This window comes from Salmo salar, chromosome 06 (assembly GCF_965601325.2).
Source record: "Salmo salar chromosome 06, fSalSal1, whole genome shotgun sequence".
In the NCBI taxonomy this organism is placed as follows: Eukaryota; Metazoa; Chordata; class Actinopteri; order Salmoniformes; family Salmonidae; genus Salmo; species Salmo salar.
This window is the reverse complement of record NC_138296.1, coordinates 36,168,032-36,190,822: the sequence shown is the minus strand read 5'-3', so window position 1 is coordinate 36,190,822 and position 22,791 is coordinate 36,168,032. Positions and strand designations below refer to the sequence as shown.

At 44.2% G+C, this 22,791-nt stretch overlaps 3 protein-coding genes and 1 pseudogene across 4 annotated transcripts; 1 reads left to right on the top strand and 3 right to left on the bottom strand.

The window, feature by feature from the left end:
• Positions 1-490: 490 nt before the first annotated feature.
• On the bottom strand, positions 491-7,264 carry LOC106607068 (FAD-dependent oxidoreductase domain-containing protein 2-like; annotated as a pseudogene). The gene is made up of 10 exons (XR_014392642.1): positions 7,143-7,264; positions 6,500-6,716; positions 5,985-6,295; positions 5,615-5,866; positions 5,109-5,444; positions 4,764-4,930; positions 4,407-4,572; positions 3,836-4,053; positions 3,451-3,621; positions 491-3,165 (listed from the first exon to the last, which is right to left on the bottom strand). The product of XR_014392642.1 is annotated as an FAD-dependent oxidoreductase domain-containing protein 2-like (transcript).
• Positions 7,265-8,686: 1,422 nt separating this feature from the next.
• Positions 8,687-11,495, top strand: LOC106607056 (heme oxygenase). Its single transcript, XM_014203617.3, has 7 exons — positions 8,687-8,827; positions 8,934-8,985; positions 9,168-9,279; positions 9,454-9,669; positions 9,764-10,036; positions 10,991-11,039; positions 11,123-11,495. Exons 2-7 carry the CDS (start codon positions 8,936-8,938, stop codon positions 11,236-11,238), a joined length of 816 nt encoding a protein of 271 aa, XP_014059092.1. The 5' UTR covers positions 8,687-8,827; positions 8,934-8,935; the 3' UTR covers positions 11,239-11,495.
• On the bottom strand, positions 11,466-16,395 carry LOC106607002 (DNA replication licensing factor mcm5). The gene is made up of 14 exons (XM_014203533.3): positions 16,078-16,395; positions 15,650-15,776; positions 15,317-15,445; positions 15,005-15,177; positions 14,719-14,874; positions 14,415-14,584; positions 14,145-14,316; positions 13,931-14,042; positions 13,562-13,705; positions 13,230-13,472; positions 12,841-12,953; positions 12,563-12,691; positions 12,196-12,466; positions 11,466-11,987 (listed from the first exon to the last, which is right to left on the bottom strand). The coding sequence occupies exons 1-14, from the start codon at positions 16,245-16,247 to the stop codon at positions 11,886-11,888; spliced, it is 2,211 nt and encodes a 736-aa protein (XP_014059008.1). The 5' UTR covers positions 16,248-16,395; the 3' UTR covers positions 11,466-11,885.
• A 230-nt stretch (positions 16,396-16,625) lies between these two features.
• Positions 16,626-22,185, bottom strand: gcat (glycine C-acetyltransferase). The gene is made up of 9 exons (XM_014203534.3): positions 21,863-22,185; positions 21,014-21,144; positions 20,815-20,916; positions 20,536-20,682; positions 20,152-20,306; positions 19,918-20,000; positions 18,272-18,443; positions 17,583-17,704; positions 16,626-17,139 (listed from the first exon to the last, which is right to left on the bottom strand). The coding sequence occupies exons 1-9, from the start codon at positions 22,080-22,082 to the stop codon at positions 16,988-16,990; spliced, it is 1,284 nt and encodes a 427-aa protein (XP_014059009.1). The 5' UTR covers positions 22,083-22,185; the 3' UTR covers positions 16,626-16,987.
• Between the last annotated feature and the right edge of the window lie 606 nt (positions 22,186-22,791).

The window sequence follows — 22,791 nt, the reverse complement described above, 5'->3', positions numbered from 1 at the left end:
ACAAGCAGTAAAAGGCGGTCCTATTGTAAAGAGAAACGTTGACAATGATTTTTACCAATCAGAGACTACGTTGTTCGTTCTCTCGAAACAAAGCACCCACCCCCGTGCAAAAGAAGCAAATGAGCAAGCAGGACAGGCGGGATGTGTGCTGCCGTATTCAATACCGGGTTAGTTCTACGTGAGCTCCTTGGGACCATAACCTTAACCCTCGTCGTCCCAAGGATCCCGGATAGCAAGGAACATTGAATATCTTTCATCAAATTTGATATTATGAATAAAATCATGGATGCTGTTACACTCAAGAAATCTTGAAAACAGATACAATTTAGAGTGAAGAAATTCTAGAAATATTATTTGCACATAACCGTGTATGCTGTATAATACTTCAAAAACATGGAAACATCTGAGCATTATGTTCTCTCTCTTTAATGTCTTACATCTGTTACAACAGAAAATAAAGTTATCAGATAAATAACAGTAGTAGGCCTACACAAATAGTATAAAAAAATAAATAATGCATAATTCATAGATCACAATGTAATTAAAACCCAACATCACCCATAATGTTGTACACACATTCAAGTCTAAAGTTCCATCATATAAAACATGCCACAATTTAGTGTAATATATAAATATGATTTAAGGAATAAAATGGGATAAGCAGTCAACTCTCAGGAGGAATCAGGATGGTTGTTCAACCAAAATATTTGGAATATATAGTCAAAGTTTGGACACCTACTCATTCAAGGGTTTTTCTTTATTTTTACTATTTTCTACATTGTACAATAATAGTGAAGACATGAAAACTATGAAATAACACATATGGAGTCATGTAGTAACCAAAAAAGTGCTACAAATATAAAAATAGATTTTAGATTCTTCAAAGTAGCCCCCCTTTGCCTTGATGACAGCTTTGCACACTCTGGGCATTCTCTCAACCAGCTTCATGAGGTAGTCACCTGGAATGCTTTTCCAACAGTCTAGAAGGAGTTCCCACATATGCTGAGCACTTGTTGGCTGCTTTTCCTTCACTCTCCTATCTAACTCATCCCAAACCATCTCAATTGGGTTGAGGTCGGCTGATTGTGGAGGCCAGGTCATCTTATGCAGCACTCCGTCACTCTTCTTCTTGGTCAAATAGCCCTTACACAGCCTGGAGGTGTGTTTTTGGTCATTGTCCTGTTAAAAAACAAACGATAGTCCCACTAAGTGCAAATCAGATGGGATGGTGTATCGCTGCAGAATGCTGTGGTAGCCATGCTGGTTAAGTGGGCCTTGAATTCGAAAATAAATCACTGACAGTGTCACCAGCAAAGCACCCCCGCACCATCATACCTCCTCCTCCATGCTTCATGGTGGGAACCACACATGCGGAGATCATCCGTTCACCTACTCTGCGTCTCACAAAGACACGGCAGTTGGAACCAAAAATCTCCAAATCAGACCAAAGTACAGATTTCCACCAGTCTAATGTCCATTGCTCGTGTTTCTTGGTCCAAGCAAGTGTCTTCTTCCTATTGGTGTCCTTTAGTAGTGGTTTCTGTGCAGCAATTCGACAATGGCCTGATTCACACAGTCTACTCTGAACAGTTGATGTCGAGATGAGTCTGTTACTTGAACTCTGTGAAGCATTTACTTGGGCTGCAATCTGAGGTGCAGTTAATTGCCGATTTCTGAGGATGGTAAATCTAATTAACTTATCCTCTGCAGCAGAGATAACTCTGGGTCTTCCTTCCCTGTGATGGTCCACATGAGAGCCAGTTTCATCATAGCTCTTGGTTTTTGCGACTGCACTTCAAGAAACTTTCAAAGTTCTTGATATGTTCCATATTGACTGACCTTCATGTCTTAAAGTAACGATGGACTGTAATTTGCTTATTTGACCTGTTCTTGCCATAATATGGACTTGGTCTTTTACCAAATAGGGCTATCTTCTATACCAACCATACCTTGTCACAACACAACTGATTGGCTCAAATGCATTAAGCAAAGAAATCCCACAAATTAACCTTTAACAAGGCACACCTGTTAATTGAAATGCATTCCAGGTGACTACCTCATGAAGCTGGCTGAAAGAATGCCAAGAGTGTGCAAAGCTGTCATCAAGGCAAAGGGTGGCTACTTTGAAGAATCTGAAATATAAAATATATTTTGATTTGTTTAACAAATGTTTGGTTACTACATGATTCCATGTGTTATTTCATAGTTTTGATGTCTTCCCTATTATTGTAAAATTTAGAAAATAGTAAAAAATTAAGAAAAACCCTGGAATGAGTAGGTGTGTCCAAACTTTTGACTGGTACTGTACATACAAACTGAGTGTACAAAACATTAAGAACACCTGCTCTTTCCATGACACACTTATTGGTGTCACTTGTTAAACCCACTTTAATCAGTGTAGATGAAGGGGAGGAGACAGGTTAAAGAAGGATTTTTAAGCATTGAGACATGGATTGTGTATGTGTTCCATTCAGAAGATGAATGGGCAAGACAAAAGATTTAAGTGCCTTTGAACGGGGTATGGTAGTAGGTACCAGGCGCACTGGTTTGTGTCAATAACTGCAACACTGCTGGGTTTTTCACACCCAACAGTTTCCTGGGTGTATCAAGAATGGTCAACCACCCAAAGGATATCTAGCCAACTTGACACAACTGTAGGAAGCATTGGAGTCAACATGGGCCAGCATCCCTGTGGAATGCTTTCAACACCTTATAGAGTCCATGCCCCGACAAATTGAGGCTGTTCTGAGGGCAAAAGAGGGAGTGGGAGGGGGAGTGAGGGGGGTGCAACTCAATATTAGGAAGGTGTTCTTAATGTTTTGTAGACTCTGTATATACTGTATATATTCATGGACATTATAATGGGAGGTAGAGAATGTCTTGGGACATCAAAACTGTCATAGGCTTAGTTTTGGGATCCTTGGGTAAACAACCAGAAGTCAAGGTTTATTGCAGAGGACACTGAGGCTCCAGCTCGTGTAAAGTAATCAGGGAACGCTGGGTCTGTGTCTGGGGATGCAGAGTCCTGTCCTCCAGGCATTAGCCCAGCTTCATGGGCATGCTGCCACAGCTGACTATTCCTAACAACCCCATGCTTCCTCAGGTATCCCTGACGACAAAACAGGGGTGGCTTTCGATTGGTAAGGGAAAAGCGGAAGCATGACTCTGGGGAAAAGAAACAAGTTCAGTTTTACACATTGTAAAACAGTAATCAAGTAATAAAATGTCTCATTAACTGAGTGGGCAGAACTGTAATGAAACAGTAATAAAACAGTAATAACACAGATCCTGTATGAAAGTATGTGACAAGTGAACAAACAAATCATGTGTGATATAAAAAGATGAGTAGGAGGTACTGTATATGGAAATATAAAGGACATATCCTAAGGGCATATATACCCTAGTATAATAAGGTGTTGTAATGAGGGATCAGTTGAGGACATGCTCTACCTGCATAGAAGGCCCTGAGGTCAGTGTGGAGACAGTGTTCCAGGAAGCGCCGCAATGGCTGGCTGTGGGAGATGGGCCCATCCCACTCAGTCAAGAAGTCCTCGATCATGTGATGCACTGCCTTGGGCCGTGGCAGTGGCCAGCCAACAGGACGGTGTCTCATGTCCCTCTCTGTTAAGGATGGCAGACAAATGAAAGAATAACATGTATTTGTTTTTACATACATATGTAGGTTTGAGTGCTGGCGTCATACCACAAAGATGCCTTGTACTATACACAGACATACTCTTCATTTGAATGTCATTACTTAACTTAGTCTTTAACACAACCATAAGGCCAAACTGTTTTGTACTCTTCATAAGGTTTTTAACATTCTCACACTCACCAGTGTCGTAGTAGTATAGAACAGGGTGGAGGAAGTTGGACCTCTAAGCACGGGTCCACTCTGACTCTGCCCTGCCTGGGCCCAGTGAGTCTGTGCGGTTCAGCCCGTACTGTAGAACCAGAACCAGCAGCCCATGCTTGGAGAGCTGGTGGCCAGACAGAGAAGAGAACTGGGGCAGGGCCTGGAGGGAAAACTCCTCCAGATACTCACAGTGACAGCTGACATGAAAGGAGAAGATTATTCAAAGTTAAACTGGTTCACAAATGCATTAATTTAGGCTGCGTTTACACAGGCATCCCAATTCTGACCTTTTTTACACAAATTGGTATTTTTACCAATCACATCAGATCTTTTCACATCAGATCGTTTTCAGAGCTGCTCAGATTGGTCAAAATACAGATTGATAAAAAAAATTATCCGAATTTGGCTGCCTGTGTAAACACAGCCTTAGTGAACATAAATCGGGATATCTATAGGCAATCAATCAATGTGAGATTGTAGAGAAAGGTAAATTACCATGAGGGACAATAATCATGAAGAAAAATGTGCACAGGGGTTCAGCACTACTTACCCTCTTAGTAAAATGATGTCTCCAAGTACCCCAAACATTTGGTACGGTCCGGAGGCCTCATTGACCCTCCTCAACAGCCAGGACTGCAGCTGACTGATTGACAGTTTGATTGCTAGCCAGGAGTTGCTATGGTAACGCAGCTCAAGGACTCTATGTACAGCACGCACTAGGGTGGAACACATAACAAAGTTACAACAATAAATAGTAAAAAAACAAACACATTTTGTCTATAAAAACATTATTTTATAGACAAATTTGTAATTTCAAAGTTTCCCCCCCTTTACAGGCAGTTACTAACTATACAGAAGTCAGATTTACTCTTGTCTACGTTGTAATACCAGCAGTTTGAATGGTTACCTGTGTATCGGAAGCCATGGATGAACCCCCCTGCAGAAGAGCGATAGTCTCTTGAGTGGGCAGCCGTCCCCAGAACAAAAAGGTCTGGGGTTCCCCGCCCCTCGTACCAGGCTGTCACCCCTGGCAACCGCCCCCTGGCACCCTCACTGCTTGGTGGGCGGGCCGAGCTGGAGAGATTAATGGAATCATTAGGACAGACTGACATTATCTGACTGAAACAGCACGGCTTTTCCAATGAAAATGGTAAAACAGAAGATCCACCACTTCCATAGAAAACAATAACTTTAACAGAACTCTTTACGCATTATGTAAAGACATGTCACTTTAAAATGATCATTTACATACCCATCAAAGATGCTGAAGTTGAACCGGAACCCCAGGCAGCGGATCACACGATCATATGGCTGGCGGAGAGAGAAGTTGTCATTGTGGTACACAGGTAGGTTTGTCGCTGTGACCTTTGAACTGTTCTTCCCATCCGAACTGTCCAGTAGCTCAGCTAGAGTAAGGAACAACTTGCCACGCTTTTCCTGCCCACTGGATCTGCACTTCTGCTTTCTGCCTGAGCGCTTCTTTGCATCCTCTCCATTTCTGATGATAGCAATGTCCTCAAGGCCTCCCTCCACCAGCCCATCAAGGGACTTTAGCTGGTACGTGTCTAGCAGCTCATTGTTCACAGCTCTGTGGAAGAGAGGAAATAGTTCACTTTGATATGAACAGATGATGCTAAGCGGATAGCAACATACTCCGATCTAAAACACTGCTGCAGGAGTACTAAATCAGTGAAACAAAAGAAAGAACAATTGGTAGGAGGCCAATATCGGTCAAAACCTGATGATGCCTCTCAGTACCTGAGGTCTCCGACGTAGTGTGTCTGCCAGGCTAGGCGGACCGGGCTCGGGCTGTAGAGATGGATCCGGCTGGCCCGACCCAGGATGCTCTGAGCTGTTTCAAATGCTGAGTTCCCCTTACCCAGGATCAGCACGGCCTGGTCCTTATACTCCTCTGGGTCCACAGGGATGGACTCATAGCCCTCCACCAGATCTGAGCCCTCAAACTGGACCTTCTGAGGATCCCACAGTCCTGTGGACACCAGGAGGACTCTGTGGGTAAGAGAGACAGAGAGAGAGAGAATCATCTCTTTAATGGTATGCACAGTGGAGAATTGTTCCATATTTCCAACCTTTTACATTAGATATGTGTATAGATATAACACAGTACCTGCATGTATAGTCCAGTCCATGCTGGTCAGTCAGTATGTATCCCCTGCCTCTAGGAGATTCAGACTCTGAGGCCCTGATCGTCCCGATGTCCACCCCATACTGGACCTTCAGCCCCAGCTCCTTCACATACATAGAGAGGTAGCGGGAAATGAGTCTGCGTCTGGGTAGAGCTCCCGGCTGACTCGCTGAAGCAGCAGGTCGGGCCTGTCACTCAGGAGGGAGTTCCAATCGTGACGAAGGTTGAACTTGCGGTTCCGCCTCCCTGTGTAGATCTTGTTGATGCTGATGAGTTTCCTGTGTCGAGGGTATCTTTAAAGGGAGAAAAAAAACATCCATGAGATACAACACATGTTCATGTACATGGTGTAGGTCAGGACATATTTCTATGAGCAGGGCAATAGAGAAAGTTGCATCATTGTTTCACTGTCACAAAATACTTTGCTGAGTTGGAAAATTGATTCAGCAAGTGCAATACCCGATATAGTCCACACCCATTACTACAGAGCCACTCACATATTGAAGAAGCTCCCTGGCCCTGAGTTCCTCTCCAAGATGATGTAATCTGTCTGACTCTTGGAGAGAAAGTGACCCATCTGAAGGCCCGCGGCCGGGCTCCATGCACACAGTAGTCATGGTGACGGGTGCTGTTGTGACTGTGGTAGTCATCAGGAAAACATTGGACCAGGGCGACCAGGAGGGCTAGTAGAAGAAGGATAGGGGAATCCATGACCTATGAATGAGTAAAAGGCAATGAAGGCATTTAATGGTGGGAGAGTGGGTTTAGTGAAGGTCATTGCAATACCCTGGTGACAATAATCAACAGCAAATTTAAGTTTTGAAAGCTGCAATCTGAAAATATCCACTGACAAGCAGCAACCATATTATTGCCAAAGTTATGCAACTCTTTTCAATGGCTTTACCAACATAAGATGGTCAATTGAAATGACATATCAGATAGCATTGTTCAAATGAGTGGAAGAACAGAGAAAGTACGACAATAGCGGGCCTTCATGGGGTGTATCCCCGTGCTCGCCTTGAAACTCTGGCCCCACATCATAACTCGAGATGAGGAGATGCAGCTGCACTAGACCGCTGGTTGAGAAGCGCTCCACGAGCACAAAATACACAGCATATCTATTAAAGTAGGATGTTTTACCTTTCACTGCAGTGGTTCCCTCTCATCTAATCCCATATCATTTTGCATTTGGTCTGTAAATAAAACTCTCCAACAACCTATAGTCTGAATTTCATAACGGAGCTACATCCCTTGACAGGACACTCCAGCATACCTCAGTATTCTGACCAATAAACGTTGCTCTATTCTGGCCAATAAGAGCTTGTGTGTAAAATAGAGGGCGTGATAATACTTAAAGCGATGTAGTAGAAGTGTTCCATGCTTTTAATACAAAAGTATCATGTAGCCAAAGTAACACATTTGACCTTCTTTATTACAGTGTTATAAACTTTGTAATGTTGCAATTTTTGAGATTTTGAGATAATTGTAGTAGTTTGATAATGTTTTGGTGAAAGACATACTAATCATTATAAAATGTTAATTAAGTGAAACATAGCATGCATATTATTATATTATCATAAACACAATTAACTATTCATAAAATTCTCATGCCTAGAAATTGCTCTTATTTTTGCCTTCTACAACTGCAACATACATTTATGTCGAGTCATGGTATCCCTCTTCTCTATTTTGTTGAAACCTGTTGAATCAGGTTATCTATAGATTGGTAATAGATCAATAGATGGATAATAGACAAATGTAAGGTAAATCATATGTTGAGGACAAGAGTTTACAATGTATTCCCCTGAAATGAATTTTGACCTGCAGTTAGTCATTTGTGGCTGAAACTTTGTACCAACACAAAGTTCAACGAACACAATGGGAGAGATTAAATTGGATTAATTTAACCATTGGGTCCTGCCTGCAGTTAAGTCAGCATATTGAATCACTCTTGTTATTCTGATTCATCTTCAGAAAACTAAAAGGTACATACACTGAGAGCACAAAACATTAGAAACATGACATTCCAGGTGAAAGCTATGATCGCTTATTGATATTACCTGTTAAATCCACTTCAATCGGTGTAGATGAAGGGGAGGAGACAGGTTAAAGAAGGAGAGTTTATGTACGCCATTCAGATGGGGAATGCGCAAGACAAAAGTTTTACGTGCCTTTGAACGGGGTATGGTAGTAGGTGCCATGCGCACCAGTTTGAGTGTGTCAAGAACTGCAACACTGCTGGGTTTTTCACACTCAACAGTTTCCTGTGTGTATCAAGAAGGGTCCTCCACCCAAAGGACATCCAGCCAACTTGACACAACTGTGGAAAGCATTGGAATCAACATGGGCCAGCATCCCTGTGGAACGCTTTCAACACCTTGTAGAATTGAGGCTGTTCTGAGGGCAAAAGGGGGTGCAACTCAATATTAGGAAGGTGTTCGTAATGTTTTGTACACTCAGTGTTTATAACTTTGTTCTCACCTGTAGTCAACATACTCTCCCTCAATAGCAGAAGGAACACACTCACTGCCTGTGGTTCATGTGACTCTATGTTTAATGATTTCTACCATTCCATCTGCTCACTCATGCTCTCCCCTCACTGGTAAATCTGCCCTGTCATGTTAAGCTTCAGCATAAGGGAAATGAGACAACACTCTCACTTCCCATTTGATTTAGCTGAGAAACATCGGGAGAGAAGGCGAGGGAGTCAAATATAAAGACTGGCTCACAGGTCAAAGAGGACACAGCAACTCTAAACTCGTTTGAGGAGGCAGCTTTTGTTTACCAGCTGTATAACAAGACATCAACAAGGAACTACCCCACAGGTAAATGATCAACTCTTTCACTGACTTGTTTCTTAATAAACTGTAACAGTTGGTCACATTTGGGTAATAATGTTATAACCACCATATAAAAAATTCTGGATTACAGACATGGAGACAGTCAACTCAGCACGGAAAGATGATATGCAGAACCCTGGCAGGTACAGTCCTTTTGTAATGAACGGTTGATATGTTGACTAGATTATTGTATTTCAGACCAGGTCAGGGCTGATATATGGAAAGGTAAAGGTATTGAACATACAGAACACAATTACTAACTGCAAACTCTGTGCTCACATTTACTGTACTCGGGTAAATCAGGATGTCCTCCATCTCTCCTCAGTGATTTGTCAGAACAGATAAAAGCAGCGACTAAAGAGATCCATGTCAGGGCAGAAAACACCCAACTGATGCTGAGCTATCAGAAGGGACAGATAACTCTTCCGCAGTACAAGGTGAGAAAAGCCAATCTGAGAGTTAATTAAAAACCACTTGCCAAAATAATTTACAGTGGTTTTCATAATATGAACTACCTAGAATGTATTTTGTTTAACTTTCTACATAGTCATGGAAAATGAGCACTCACTGTGCACTAAGTATTAATCTGTAACCCCTCTTTTCCATGGCAGCTTCTTCTGTGTTCCCTCTACGAGATCTACAAAGCACTGGAAGAGGAGATGGACAGAAATGCTTCCCACCCAGGTGTCGCACCGATATACTTCCCCCAGGAACTGGCCCGACTGGAGACACTAGAGAGAGATCTGGAACACTTCTTTGGACAGGAGTGGCGAAAGAGAGTCATCATTCCTGCTGCAACACACAGATATACACAGAGACTTCGCAAGGTACAGGCTATAGATATACCAACATGCAGGGTAGGCACACTATCTTAATTGTGTACCTGCTTAGTAATAACAATTTACTTGTCTCCCTCTCCAGATTGGTGAAGGCAATCCTAAATTGCTGGTGGCCCACGCCTACACCCGTTACCTAGGTGACCTGTCAGGAGGACAAATTTTGGGGAAGATTACCCAGAAATCAATTGGGTTAAGCAGCGGAGAGGGACTGTCGTTTTTCTCCTTCCCCGGAGTGTCAAGCCCTAACCGCTTCAAGCAGCTGTACAGGAGCAGAATGAACAGCATCGAGCTGACCAAGGAGGAGAGGGAGGGGGTGCTGGAGGAGGCTATCATGGCCTTCGAACTCAACATCCAGGTGAGTGAAAGGGAAGAGGGAGGAAGGGTGGAAGCAAACTGGGTAAGAATATAGGTTATGGGAACTAATACAGTAACGAAAGGTCACTATGAAAAGTTATACAGCTGTACCATTGAGAGCATCTTGACTGGCTGCATCACTGCTTGGCATGGCAAGCATGGCGCTACAGAAGTTGGTGCGGACAGCCCAGTACGTCACTGAGGCCGAGTTCCCTGCCATTCAGGACCTCTATATCAGGCAGTGTGAAAGGAGGGCCAGGAAAATCGTTAGACTCCAGCCACCCAAGTCCTATACCGTTCTCTCTGCTTCCGCACTGCAAGCGGTAACGGTGCATCCAACAGGCTCCTAAACAGCTTCTAAACCCAAGCCATAAGACTGCTAAATAGCTAACTAAATAGCTAACAAAATGGCTACACAGACTGAGTTGACCCTTGTATTTTATTTTTGCACTGTCTCTATGGACACTCACACACTGCTACTCCAACACAGACACAAACACTCACTCCATAATTTGCTCACTTACAAATAATATGCACATACATTTATACTGACTCTACACACACGCACTCACATACAATCATCAATTACAGTGCTGCTACTCTGTTTATCATATATACCTACACATATCTACCGATATCACTCCAGTATCCATCCACATTTTAAATATGGTTCTGGATCTGACTGATCCTGTATATAGTATGCTTCTCGTGTTCTTATTACTTTCTCTCGTGTTTTTGTTCTTTGTTATTTTTCATATTATATTCTTATTGATTACTGCATTGTTGGGTTTACAAGAAAGGCATTTCACTATACTTGTGCATGTGACATTAAAACTAGCTAAACATAACTGTGCAGAGGAAGTGAAACTGGGAAGGTCTAGTGAACGATGCAGTGTGAACTTCTTATTGTGTACGTCTTGTTCAATGAAGACATCCGGTCTTATTTCTCGTACAGGTCTTCAATGATCTACAGAAAATGTTGAGTGTCACAGAGGAAGCCTATGGTAAGTACAAGCTCATATGCTGATTGGAAATGTGATCTTTCACCCGCCTTGTGTTATAAAAAGGTATTATTTTGCTTTTGCAGGGGACCAAGAAAAGGCCAAGACGTCAGCTATCATCCCCTCTTTGTCCATCGTGCAGTTGTCACTGGGTATTTGTGTTGCTTTAGCAACAGTCGGGATGGGTATCTATGTATTCTAAAGCCTTGAATTAAGTCCTTAAATAATGTTTATGTAGTTGACAGAATCACTTCAGTAATCATGACCACCTAAGGGTGTGTGCACTTACAGCACTTTGTCATGACTGTACTTTTTTAAATGCTTAAGGCAATCTTACAATGAAAATTGACATGCTGTATTAATTGCAATTCTGTGTACATAGTATGTTTCATTAAAGATTATGCACACCATTTCAACATTAGAAATGTCTAAATAAAGAAGTTTGCTTTTTATTTTCAATACCTTACACAATTAATGATTTAACGTTAACAATCTTTAGGGCATTCTCATATCACTTTTCTTACCCCAAACAATTCAACAATACAGTTCATCCAAATTGCCTCCATAACATCATTTGTTTAGACTAAAAATAATAGACACCAAAATACTTATGAGAGCAATAGAACAGCAAATAACTGTTGGCTGAACTTGGCAAAGCAACACATGAAAAGGTAGACATCAGTGGCTCTGTAGGCGGACCACGGTCTAGGATGAAGACGTATCGACGTGACTTCATGAAGATGTCCACTGGCTTGTGAGGAAGAGTGAATTGAGGAGACGCCTGTCCCTTCTCCTATTTACAAAGCCCATCGTGACTTAACCTTTGTGCGTGTGCATCTTTTTGAGAGACTACTTGACTCTGTAGAGCACCTTCCTCTGCATGCGGTGCTGCAGCTCTCCCCTCCTCATCATCAGGTGAAGGACCTTGTAGATGGCCTGCTCTGGATACTTCTGTATATGGGAGAGGGTAGAGAGAGATTCTGGTCAGTGGACAGGTAAACAGGCTACAGGGCAACACGTAGGCCAACTGAGGACAGCACTGAATCATATAGACAAAGGGCCAAACGTTCCAATGCCCAAAGTACTTTCATGTAATTGATCAAGTGGTCCCGTCTCTGTTCATCACAGTATATGTTCAAAGTAGACTAGTGTAACTGACCTGCTTGGTGAAGTCCTGGACGATGCTGTGCTCGGACACCTGGGAGCCAATGGCAAAGCGTCTCTTCAGCTGCTTCTCAACACGGGAAATCATCTCCTGGTCCTCCTGAGTGGTGAAGCCCTCCACACCAGAGAGGCTGCCGGACAGCGCAGCGTCCAGTGTGGACACCTGGAAGAGCCGCAGGGCCTCGTCCACCTCCTCCTCTCCAGCCACGGCCTGCAGCTTCATCTTGGCCAAGGACTCAGAGATACGCACCACCGCCTCCAGCTGCCTGCAGGGGACCACGGAGAACCAAGCGTTATGACACAGCAGATGGACGGTATCCTGACTGGTAATGATGTTGGCAGGTGAAGTATCATATAGGTACCTGACAGTGATGGGGATGGAGGCTCTCCTGTCGCTCTCCCTCTCATGTTCCCTCGCTCCACTCCTCATCACCACGTATCTGTTCTTTAGCTTTTCAGCTGCCGCCGCAGAGAGACGTGGGCCGCATTTCCTGTCATGGCACATTTGACCGTTACAAACCAAATCCCTCAATGTGTACATACTAGTGTGTAGTATTGTTTCTCTGCAAGTAGAGTGCATGAACTCAATCTAACATACACAGAATAAATCTGCAGAAATAAAGGATTTCTTAAGACTCACGTTCTGGCATAGGCAATGTACTTCTTCAGTGTGGCCAGTGTGATCTCTCCCTCCACACCCTCTGTCTGAGTATGAGCACTGAGATGGACGTTCATCACGTGGCGGGCCAGAGTCTGAGAGAGAAAAGATGGTCAATAGTGTTAACACTGCGCTAGCCTGGGCCGTGTTCAGTATCCCTGTGCATTAACCTTCCCCCACACACAAACCCAGAACAGACTAAAGTGTGTTACATTTACATTTTAGTCATTTAGCAGACGCTCTTATCCAGTAGTGAATGCATACATTTCATACATTTTCTCTCCGTACTGGTCCCCCGTGGGAATCGAACCCACAACCCTGGCATTGCAAACACCATGCTCTACCAACTGAGCCACACAGTGTTCCCTCACCATGTCTCTCTGATGGTCGTGGATGTCCTTGATGATAAAGATCATGTCAAAACGGGACAAGATGGTAGGCATGAAGTCGATGTTGTCCTCTCCCTTGGTGTCGTCCCAACGGCCAAACACAGAGTTAGCAGCGGCCAGCACCGAGCAGCGGGAGTTCAGGGTGGTGGTGATGCCAGCCTTGGCAATGGAGATGGTCTGTTGTTCCATGGCTTCATGGATGGCTACTCGGTCATCCTCTCTCATCTGAGAGGAAGGAGAGTCACAGTTAAGAGTCTGCAAACAAGCTAGTCAGGTATTCAGCAATTGATGTACTTCGGTCCATGTTTCCTTACCTTGTCAAACTCATCGATGCACACCACCCCACCGTCAGCCAGCACCATGGCTCCTCCCTCCATGATGAAGCCACGGGTGACGGGGTCCCTCAGGACAGAGGCCGTCAGACCAGCAGCACTGCTGCCTTTACCTGAGGTATACACCTGACAGAGGGAGAGAGAGGGAAGATACGGGTTAGCGCTTTCGATAGGGGTCACTAGCATGCTGATAAATTAATTGTCAGCAAATTAAACTTCTGGAATCCATCTTTGTAATTCCGGTTTAAATCTATGTTGAGGGAGTGTCATGATTGCTCTGAAATATATATTTTTTTCAATTAATCTTGGAATATACACACACATATATATATTCATCAAGCCCATCCTTACCCCAATGGGAGAGCACCTCTCCACAAACTTGAGCAGCTGAGACTTGGCAGTACCGGGGTCTCCCAGCATTAACAAGTTGATGTCTCCTCTACGGGTCAGCCCGTCAGGCAGCCTGAGACAGGAAAGGTCATTATACATACACACTGGAGAGAAATGTACGCACATCAAAAATCTATTCGGATTCTACATGCCATTTCCAATGGTTATGACTCACCTCTTCCTGGAGCCGCCGAACAGCAGGCAGGCGATGGCCTTTTTCAGGTCATCACTGCCGTAGATGGAAGGAGCGAGGGAACGGGCGAGGGAGCCGTAGACGTCGGGGGAGGAGGCCAACGCTCTCAGCTCCTCCTCTTCCTGAGGGGAGACTGACCCTGTGGCCCCGCGACCTGAGAGAAAAAGATAGCTTTATATCTATAGTACTATCCCCACATAGGACATAATGTTGGATAAGTAATCTAACCTCTAGTGGCCTTATCGTGCCTACCTGCTCCCTCTGTGTCCTGCTGAATGCCCACCACACGGAGGTAGGAGGAGCGGATGCCCACGCCTGCACTTTTATCTCTGCCCTTGCCCTTAGCTTGGGCCACCTTCTTGATGGAGTAGATCCCCATGATGGTCACTCTGTTCCCAGGGACCACACGGTCACACAGGTACCTGAGGGGAGGCAGAACATGAGCTGTAATGTGGTATGTACTCATCGGACTCACTTTGCATTCTGTATTTTGGGCATGTGTTAATTGTACTTAATTTGGAATATTGAGGCACACAGATGATGCTGTGTGTGTTACCTGTCACAGTAGAGCTGCAGGTGGCGGGGCATCTCTCCGTGTGGCACAGCATCTGGAGACTCCTGCAGACGGAGGGTCTGGAAGTCCACACAGACACAACGGTCTGGAATGATGAAGTAGGGATCTATAGGACACCTCACCCTGCCTGCCTGCTCACTGAGAGAGAGATGTTTAAGAATGAAATCACACATGATGATAAAGCAGATGATTTCACACACGATGACTTACTGCATTTTTTCATGCACTGGAGTATACACCAACACTCAACTCAGAGGGTTGCACTCACGTGTTGCACTTTCGGGGAAGAGCGTAGCCCTGCAGGCCTGGGGGCAGGGAGATGTTACTGATGACGGCGCGACAGCCACGACACTGCAAACACACCCTGGTAGCCTTGGCCCTCACAGCCGTGGCAGAGATGACGATTCCAGGGACCTTCACCAGCCTGGACACCTGCTCCGACTACCAGAGAGAAAGAGATGGAGACTTCAGAGTCATGGCATGTTAAATGGATGGGAAATTGAGGGACATCTTTCATGCCACCTTCTACATGAACCAACTGAAAGGTGAAAGGCCCAGCATTGCATCCTCAGAGACCTACCTTGAGGTTGCGGATGGAGGCAGGATGGGCATCACTCTTCAGCATGACCTGGATTTCCTGCACTGTCTCCTCTCCCAGGGGCCTGGGACGGGTCACCTCGTCAGCCACCTCCTGGGCAGCCTCCTCCAGCTGTCAATCATAATGTCAGGGCTCAGTTTAAAGGGATCATTTTCTGATATAATTATTTGCCAAATAGAATATAAGATCAGTATGATACGATCAGCAACAGAAAATATAGGAATCCATCTAATCCATGAATAATTGAGCCTGCAATTGCCCCAATTAAAACTCCTCAAATTATTTGTCTGTTATTAGTCTATTCAATCGTCTCACCAGCGGCTGGTTCTCAGAGGGCTGCTTGTACAGGCAGTCTGACAGATCCTCATCAAAGCTGGCCAGGTCTTCCATCTCCACCTCCACCCAGTACTCCCCCAGGGTGTAGTGTCTCTTAAGGTCATCTCTACACAGCAGAACAGGTCAACAATACAACATGAACAATAAGATATAGAAAATAGCTAAAAACAGAACGCGAATATAATCATAGGGCAAACAAAAACGACCTACAAACTCAATCACAGGACCTTGAAGAGTCAAACTTTATTCCTTCAAGAACATTGTGGTGATCAGTGGTAGTTAGTTAGCTAACGTTACAGTAACTGGCTAGTTAGCTAACTTAACGTTGGGCATTTGTGGAACATCACACCAACCGGCGGTAACCATCGACAATGACTTCGTGGCACTTCATACAATCTCGATCTTACCTGTATTTATAGGTGAAACCGGTGCGATCGGTCCCAACTCTGAACTGCCGAAGAAATTCACGGAATCGTTTCTTGATCTGGCTCCGTTTCACTCCACCTTCATCCCCGGGTCCATCTCCCCCGCCGAAGCTGTCACTGTAATAAACTCCAGGGTCGTCGAAACCAGACATAATGCACCGATTATATCTACAAAGTGCTGAAAATTATGTTTGCGTGCGCAAAGTGCAATAATCCTAAAAGCACGTTTTTGGTGATTGACGCCAATGATCTTCTGTGGACAATAAATTCCACGCGGAGTCTTTCGCGGCAAATAAATATCGTCACTTTCCCGAGAGGTCGAACGGTGACGCTTTGCCATTGGGAGATATGATCGACGAGTGATAATGATTGGCTGAATACTTTTCAGGAGGCGTGTCCCGCTTGTAGAAGGGTGGGACTTGCAAGAGTTTGTGGCGGGAAAAGAACAGGGATAAAAAAAATATATATATGACCAAGCCAGGGACATTACATTGTGGTGGCGTTACAACAAACTGGAATAACACTGTTCGTTGTGTTTACAAAGTTACTGTTGATGCAAGCACACGTTTATTGCTCTAAATAAAAACAAGACTTTAAAATATATTTTAGCTTACCCAGTATTACAACCATATCTAGCTAGCTCCATTGGAAAATACCAACGTTTTGTTAAAAGTATTTTATTTCATTCAAATGCAACACAAAAGCAACACAAATAGCATTGACCACAATTGAGCTTCATCTGTATTACATTACCCTGTATGTAACAAATGATCTTTGTCGCACTGTCATTCATAGGCCTCCTGTGTAACCTGTAACCACAGTCCAAACTCTGTAAGCTGCTTGTCTTTTTAACTTGCTTATTGGCAGCAAAATGATCTGCAAGTTCTTCTATTTAAGACACAACTCCATGCTTCCTGCCTGTCTGTATGAAAGCATCCACAGCGCGGTCAATGTCCTGGTCAGTGTGGGCCGCTGAAATCTGGACCCGGATTCTGGCTTTGCCCTTTGGTACCACTGGGTAGGAGAACCCGATCACATACACTCCTGTGGGAGACAGAATAATGGGTACTTGTATTAGATAGACATAACACTGAAGACTACGGTTCTTCAAGAAAGGTCAGATTGGAGCCCTGATTCAAATTAATATTTTTTTCCAGCCCTAGTATTCAAGCAGTGTAGTTTGCAGCTAATAAACTATTAGGTCTATGATTGTTGTCAGCTCCCATTTTGTGAGACAAAATTGTTGAATACAAAATATCAATGAGTGTATCACTGTCTCCCTCTACAGGTTGATGTGTGTCCATTCATTTGTAATTCCACAGAAATATTTTTGATCAAGCTTTTCAAAAATAGTTCAATTCTATAAAATGAGTGGACAAAAAATCCATAGAGTATTTCAAACCAATATACAGATTGTGTTGTAATGTTTGATCATGCTTGAAATGTGCTTGTGCTCCATTCATATTCAGCCTGAACTGCAGTCTCACCTAGTTTCAGCATGTCATCAGCCATCAGAGAGGCTAGTCTGGCATCCCCCAGCATCACAGGACAGATAGGGTGGTCAGAGCCCGAGATGGTGAACCCAGCATCGGTCATTTTGTTTCTGAACCTACGAGAGAGGGAGAGAATAATGACATTACAGAAATGGCACCTGTTCCTTATACAATATCATGCCTTCAACTTTCATTGTTGCTAACTGGGTTCTCTGGGAAACATGTAGTGCTCTTGAAACTGTAAACATGTGTGGAAGGACACCAGTGGAGGCTGCTGAGCAGAGGACAGCTCATAATAATGTCTGGAACGGAGCAAATGGAATGGTTGATACCATTCCACTCCAGCCATTACCACGAGCCCATCCTCCCCAATTAAATGTGCCAGCAACCTCCTGTGAAGGACACAGTCCAGATAAGAGATGAAACAAGCAAAAAAAGTGTTGAATGCAGAATAAACACAGATCTTGTCACTTTTTCAGCACAAGAGACTAGTCAATCTCAAGGTCATTCAATTGCTCTTTTCAAACATGTCCCATTCATGATTTTGCTCATACGCATTTTTCACAAAGACCAACACAAAAAGGCTTATCTGTTTTTGTCTGTGGTCCTATGTTAACCGTTCCATAAGCTTAGTCTACCACATTCACCAAAACAGAGGCCCCAGTCCCTTCCCCGATTCCCACCTCATGGTTTTGTCCCCGACACTCTGAGCAATCTCATTGGAAGTGAGGAGCAGCTCGACAGCCCGGGTAGCGCAGCCCACGACGGGAGGGGGTAGGGAGTTGGAGAAGAGGTACGGACGAGAGCGCTGCCTCAGCAGGTCAATCAGAGGTTTAGGACCCACTGTGTACCCACCTGAGAAAAAACAGATAGAAAAGCCATATCCACCTTATACAGTGTATTCAGAAAGTATTCAGATCCCTTGACTTTTTCCACATTTTGTTTCGTTACAGCCCCCCCCCCCCAAAAAAAAAATCTGAAATATCACATTTACATAAGTATTCAGACCCTTCACTCAGTACTCTATTGAAGCATATTTGGCAGCGATTACAACATTGAGTCTTCTTGGGTATGACGCTACAAGCTTGGCATACCTGTGTTTGGGGAGTTTCTCCCATTCTACTCTGCAGATGCTCTCAAGCTCTGTCAGGTTGGATGGGGAGCGTCGCTGCACAGCTATTTTCAGGTCTCTCCAGAGATGTTCAATCGAGTTCAAGTCCGGGCTCTGGCTGGGCCACTCAAGGACAATTAGAGACTTGTCCCAAAGCCACTTCTGCGTTGTCTTGGCTGTGTGCTTGGGTCGTTATCCAGTCGGAGGTCCTGAGCGCTCTGGAGCAGGTTTTCATCAAGGATCTCACTGTATTTTGCTCCGTTTACCTTTCCCTCGATCCTGACAAGTCTCCCAGTCTCTGCCGCTGAAAAACATCCCCACAGCATGATGCTGCCACCACCATGCTTCACCGTAGGGATGGTGCCAGGTTTCCTCCAGACGTGACATTTGGCATTCACGCTAAAGAGTTCAATCTTGGTGTCATCAGACCAGAGAATCTTGTTTCTCATGGTCTGAGAGTCTTTAGGTGCCTTTTGGCAAACTCCATGAGGGCTGTCATGCGCTTTTTACTGAGGAGTGGCTTCCGTCTGGCCACTCTACCATACAGACCTGATTGGTGGAGTGCTGCAGAGATGGTTGTCCTTCTGGAAGGTTCTCCCATCTCCACAGAGGAACTCTGGAGCTCTGTCAGAGTGACCATCAGGTTCTTGGTCACCTCCCTGACCAAGGTCCTTCTCCCCTGATTGCTCAGTTTGGCCAGGAGACCAGCTCTAGGAAGAGTCTTGATGGTTCTAAACATTTTCTATTTAAGAATGATGGAGGCCACAGAGTTCTTGGGGACCTTCAATGCTGCAGACATTTTTTGGTACCCTTCCCCAGATCTGTGCCTCAACACAATCCTGTCTCGAGCTCTACGGACAATTCCTTCGACCGCATGGCTTAGTTTTTGCTCTGACAATCAATGTCAACTGTGGGACCTTATATAGACAGGTGTGTGCCTTTCCAAATCATGTCCAATCAAATTAATTTACTACAGTATTAAAAAAAAAAAACTATTTTAGAATAAGGCTGTAACACAACAAAATGTGGAAAAAGTCAAGGGGTCTGAATACTTTCCAAATACCCTGTATCAATGTATATTTTCAAGTTAGTTTTGTCATCCATTTATGGAGTTCAATTACACAGCCTACATTGTCAATAGTGACATTTCATGAGAATTGAGAACATACAGTACCGTTATGCAACTCCATATATGAGTCAAAACAGAGGGAAACCTACCAGCTGCACCTCCCAGTGCTTTTCCCAAAGTAGAGTTGACAATGTGAACCCTGTCCATCACTCCCAGGAGCTCATCTGTGCCTCTGCAAACAAAATGTAATAACACTATTGGTCGACATAATTGGCTACGAAACCATCATCCTTTTTAGTTTTCCTAGGCATAATTACATCATTAAAGTTCTATCATAATTTCTCCATCGGTCCTTTTTTCTCTCCACCCGGACCGTCACTCACCTGCCTCGTGGGCCCATGAAGCCTGTAGCATGGCATTCGTCAATGAAGACCATGGCTCCATACTGCTCTGCCAGGTCACAGATCCCCTTCAATGGAGCCATGTCACCATCCATGGAGAACACACCATCCGTGACAACGAGGCGTAGACGAGATGACTGAGGGGGACAGGGAGCCATGATGACCAGTGACGCAAACACAGCCCATTAACACTAAAAACCAATTCAGCAACCTTTATTTACCCATCACTATGGTTTCAAGCTTCATTTCAAGAGGATTCTGCACAATAAGCTTCATGAAAAGTGGAGCCCTTAATTAAAAAAAGACACTGTGCAATCATATTCTAAGAAATATGTGTAATGGCTGAAGGTATAGAACTCTCTTTACCTGGGACTCTTTCAGCTGGGTCTCCAAGTCATTCAGGTCCATGTGTTTGTATCTGAACCTCTTGGCCCGACACAATCTGATCCCATCAATAATAGAGGCATGATTCAGCTCATCAGAAAGAACTGCATCGTCAGGGCCCAACAGAACCTGATGTAGAAAAAGAGTGCATTACTACTTTAGGCCTGTTTAATACAGTGGCACAGAAACGGTAAAGACAGACCATACAACAGAATGTATAAAACAGTTAATCACATGTTAATGTATTCAAGAATCACAAACCTCAAATAGCCCTGCGTTGGCGTCAAAACAGCTGGCATATAGGATGCAGTCCTCACGCTCATGGAACTGAGCCAGCTTCTGCTCCAGATCTTTGTGAATATCCTGTGGATCATATGGTAATACGAGAATGAGAGGAGACACAACCACAGAGTAATGTGAACTCACACAGAACCACTTCAGCAAGCAGTCTTTAGGTTACCTGTGTGCCACAGATGAATCTCACTGAGCTCAGCCCAGCACCATACTTCTTCAAGGCCTCTATCCCTGCCTCCACTACCTGGGGATGGCTGGAGAGGCCCAGATAGTTGTTTGCGCAGAAATTCAATATATCTGTATGGGAGAGAGAGAAACAATAGGTAAGCATATATAAGCCAGTTCTCCAGAGGACATGCACCCCATAACAATACTGACCCAACTGCCAGAGAAAGCTTGATTTACCAGTAACAATTACCACAGTGACCTTGCATGACTGCTGGAGGGAGTATGAGTGAGGGATTTCTAACCATTGTGTACTTACTGGCAAATACAGTAGAGTGCCAGCTGTACACGAGAGGACGTGCAGTCAATAAGCCATTCATAAATCAGCACTAGGGGTCAGTCTTTCTCTGGTACACAAAAGTGAACAGTAACAATTTAGTAGTTACATTGGTGGCAGAAATATGGGTTTAGCAACACCAGCAGCCACCACAAATCACGATAACACTAAGCACACATATAACTTCCAGTTGCCAAGTAGGGCAAGTCTCGGTCATGTAGCTAGCTACCCCAACACCACCAGGCTAAGATGAATTTCCGCGAAGTTCAGATGGGGGCGAACAAGACTAAGCTAGTAGGTAAACTTGCTAGCTAACTTAGCTTGATACAACTCTTAGCTGTATGCAACAAATTCGACCTGGTTAGACAACGTGGGTAGGCTAGACTTAAATTCCACGGTGCCAACTTTTGCCATGTTTTTCATGTCACTTAAGGACAGCAATACATAGGTAGGCAAATCAATATAATTGAAAGTTGGTGAGCTGACCCCTAACTATAACGTCAGGCTACTCACCGCCACGACTGCCATCCACGTTGATATGAGGACCCTGCTTGGACGTGATTACTCTTTCTCCTTTCCACGTTCCACCAGTTCGGATCGTTTCAAGTTCATGCTCCAGCACCGATCTAGCCTCCGCGATAGCTGCACAGCCCCGGTTGGAGGTGGTAGTTGAGGGTCTCAAAATATCTCTTATTGGCGCACTAAGATAACGGACAGCTGTTCGAAGAGGCATGGTGAATTTCTGTCAAAATCTTTCCAAGCAGTTAACGGTTGTGACTAGATAGGATAACAACGTAAGGCGTGGCCAAAAATAATGTGAGTGACGTCAGAGTGATATGTAACGCACGTGGGCATATCATGGAGCACCAATCAGAAGCGATGGGAGGATAGAGGTGCTTTCTGAATCTAACCAAGTCTCTAAACATATAGCCAAAGACAGTACAGTAGGAAGATAGTTTATCCTGTCCCCAATCACACTTGTAGGCGACGTTTGCTGGCTAAGCTCATGCGTAGAAACACGTTATCGGGTCTTAGTGGTCATCTGGCGCCTAACTACGCATGTGCAGGCAGTCAAATCAAAGGCACTCCTTCGATGTAAAATAGTTTTTGACGAAAATAAAAGCGTTTCAGTTTGTCACTTTCACGAGGTTGGAGTAATAACATGTTAAACTACTTAACACATAGGCTCGAATCAAGGTTGTACCTTCAGATTTCGAGAAAATGTTTTACTTCTCAAAACCCAAATCCCGGCCTGGAAGTCTCGCGATGTTGCCCTTCTGGGTTTAGAAACTCCTTGGTATAGCCACACTCTGGGCGAGTTCGTTTCACATGGCCAGTTGTCCGATAAGCGGGGTTCGCACATTTAATTTGCAAGTAACAGAAAGTAGTCTACTTCAAATAAAACATTTTAATTTTCAATTAAACCTGTAGAAAACCACACC

Bases quoted from the DNA above. Each gene is read 5' to 3' on its own strand.
- LOC106607056 (XM_014203617.3), top strand. From the start codon at position 8,936: ATGGAGACAGTCAACTCAGCACGGAAAGATGATATGCAGAACCCTGGC. The intron at 8,986-9,167 runs GTACAGTCCTTT...ATCTCTCCTCAG, and splicing joins GATATGCAGAACCCTGGCAG to TGATTTGTCAGAACAGATAA. The intron at 10,037-10,990 runs GTGAGTGAAAGG...TTTCTCGTACAG, and splicing joins CCTTCGAACTCAACATCCAG to GTCTTCAATGATCTACAGAA.
- LOC106607002 (XM_014203533.3), bottom strand. From the start codon at position 16,247: ATGTCTGGTTTCGACGACCCTGGAGTTTATTACAGTGACAGCTTCGGC. The intron at 14,585-14,718 runs GTAACACACACA...GCCTCCCCTCAG, and splicing joins CTGCAGCTCTACTGTGACAG to GTACCTGTGTGACCGTGTGG. The intron at 14,043-14,144 runs GTGAGTCATAAC...TTCCTGTCTCAG, and splicing joins TTCGGCGGCTCCAGGAAGAG to GCTGCCTGACGGGCTGACCC.
- gcat (XM_014203534.3), bottom strand. From the start codon at position 22,082: ATGCCTCTTCGAACAGCTGTCCGTTATCTTAGTGCGCCAATAAGAGAT. The intron at 20,683-20,814 runs GTTTGTGATTCT...TTTCTACATCAG, and splicing joins CCAACGCAGGGCTATTTGAG to GTTCTGTTGGGCCCTGACGA. The intron at 20,307-20,535 runs GTAAAGAGAGTT...TGTCCCCCTCAG, and splicing joins CCCAGCTGAAAGAGTCCCAG to TCATCTCGTCTACGCCTCGT.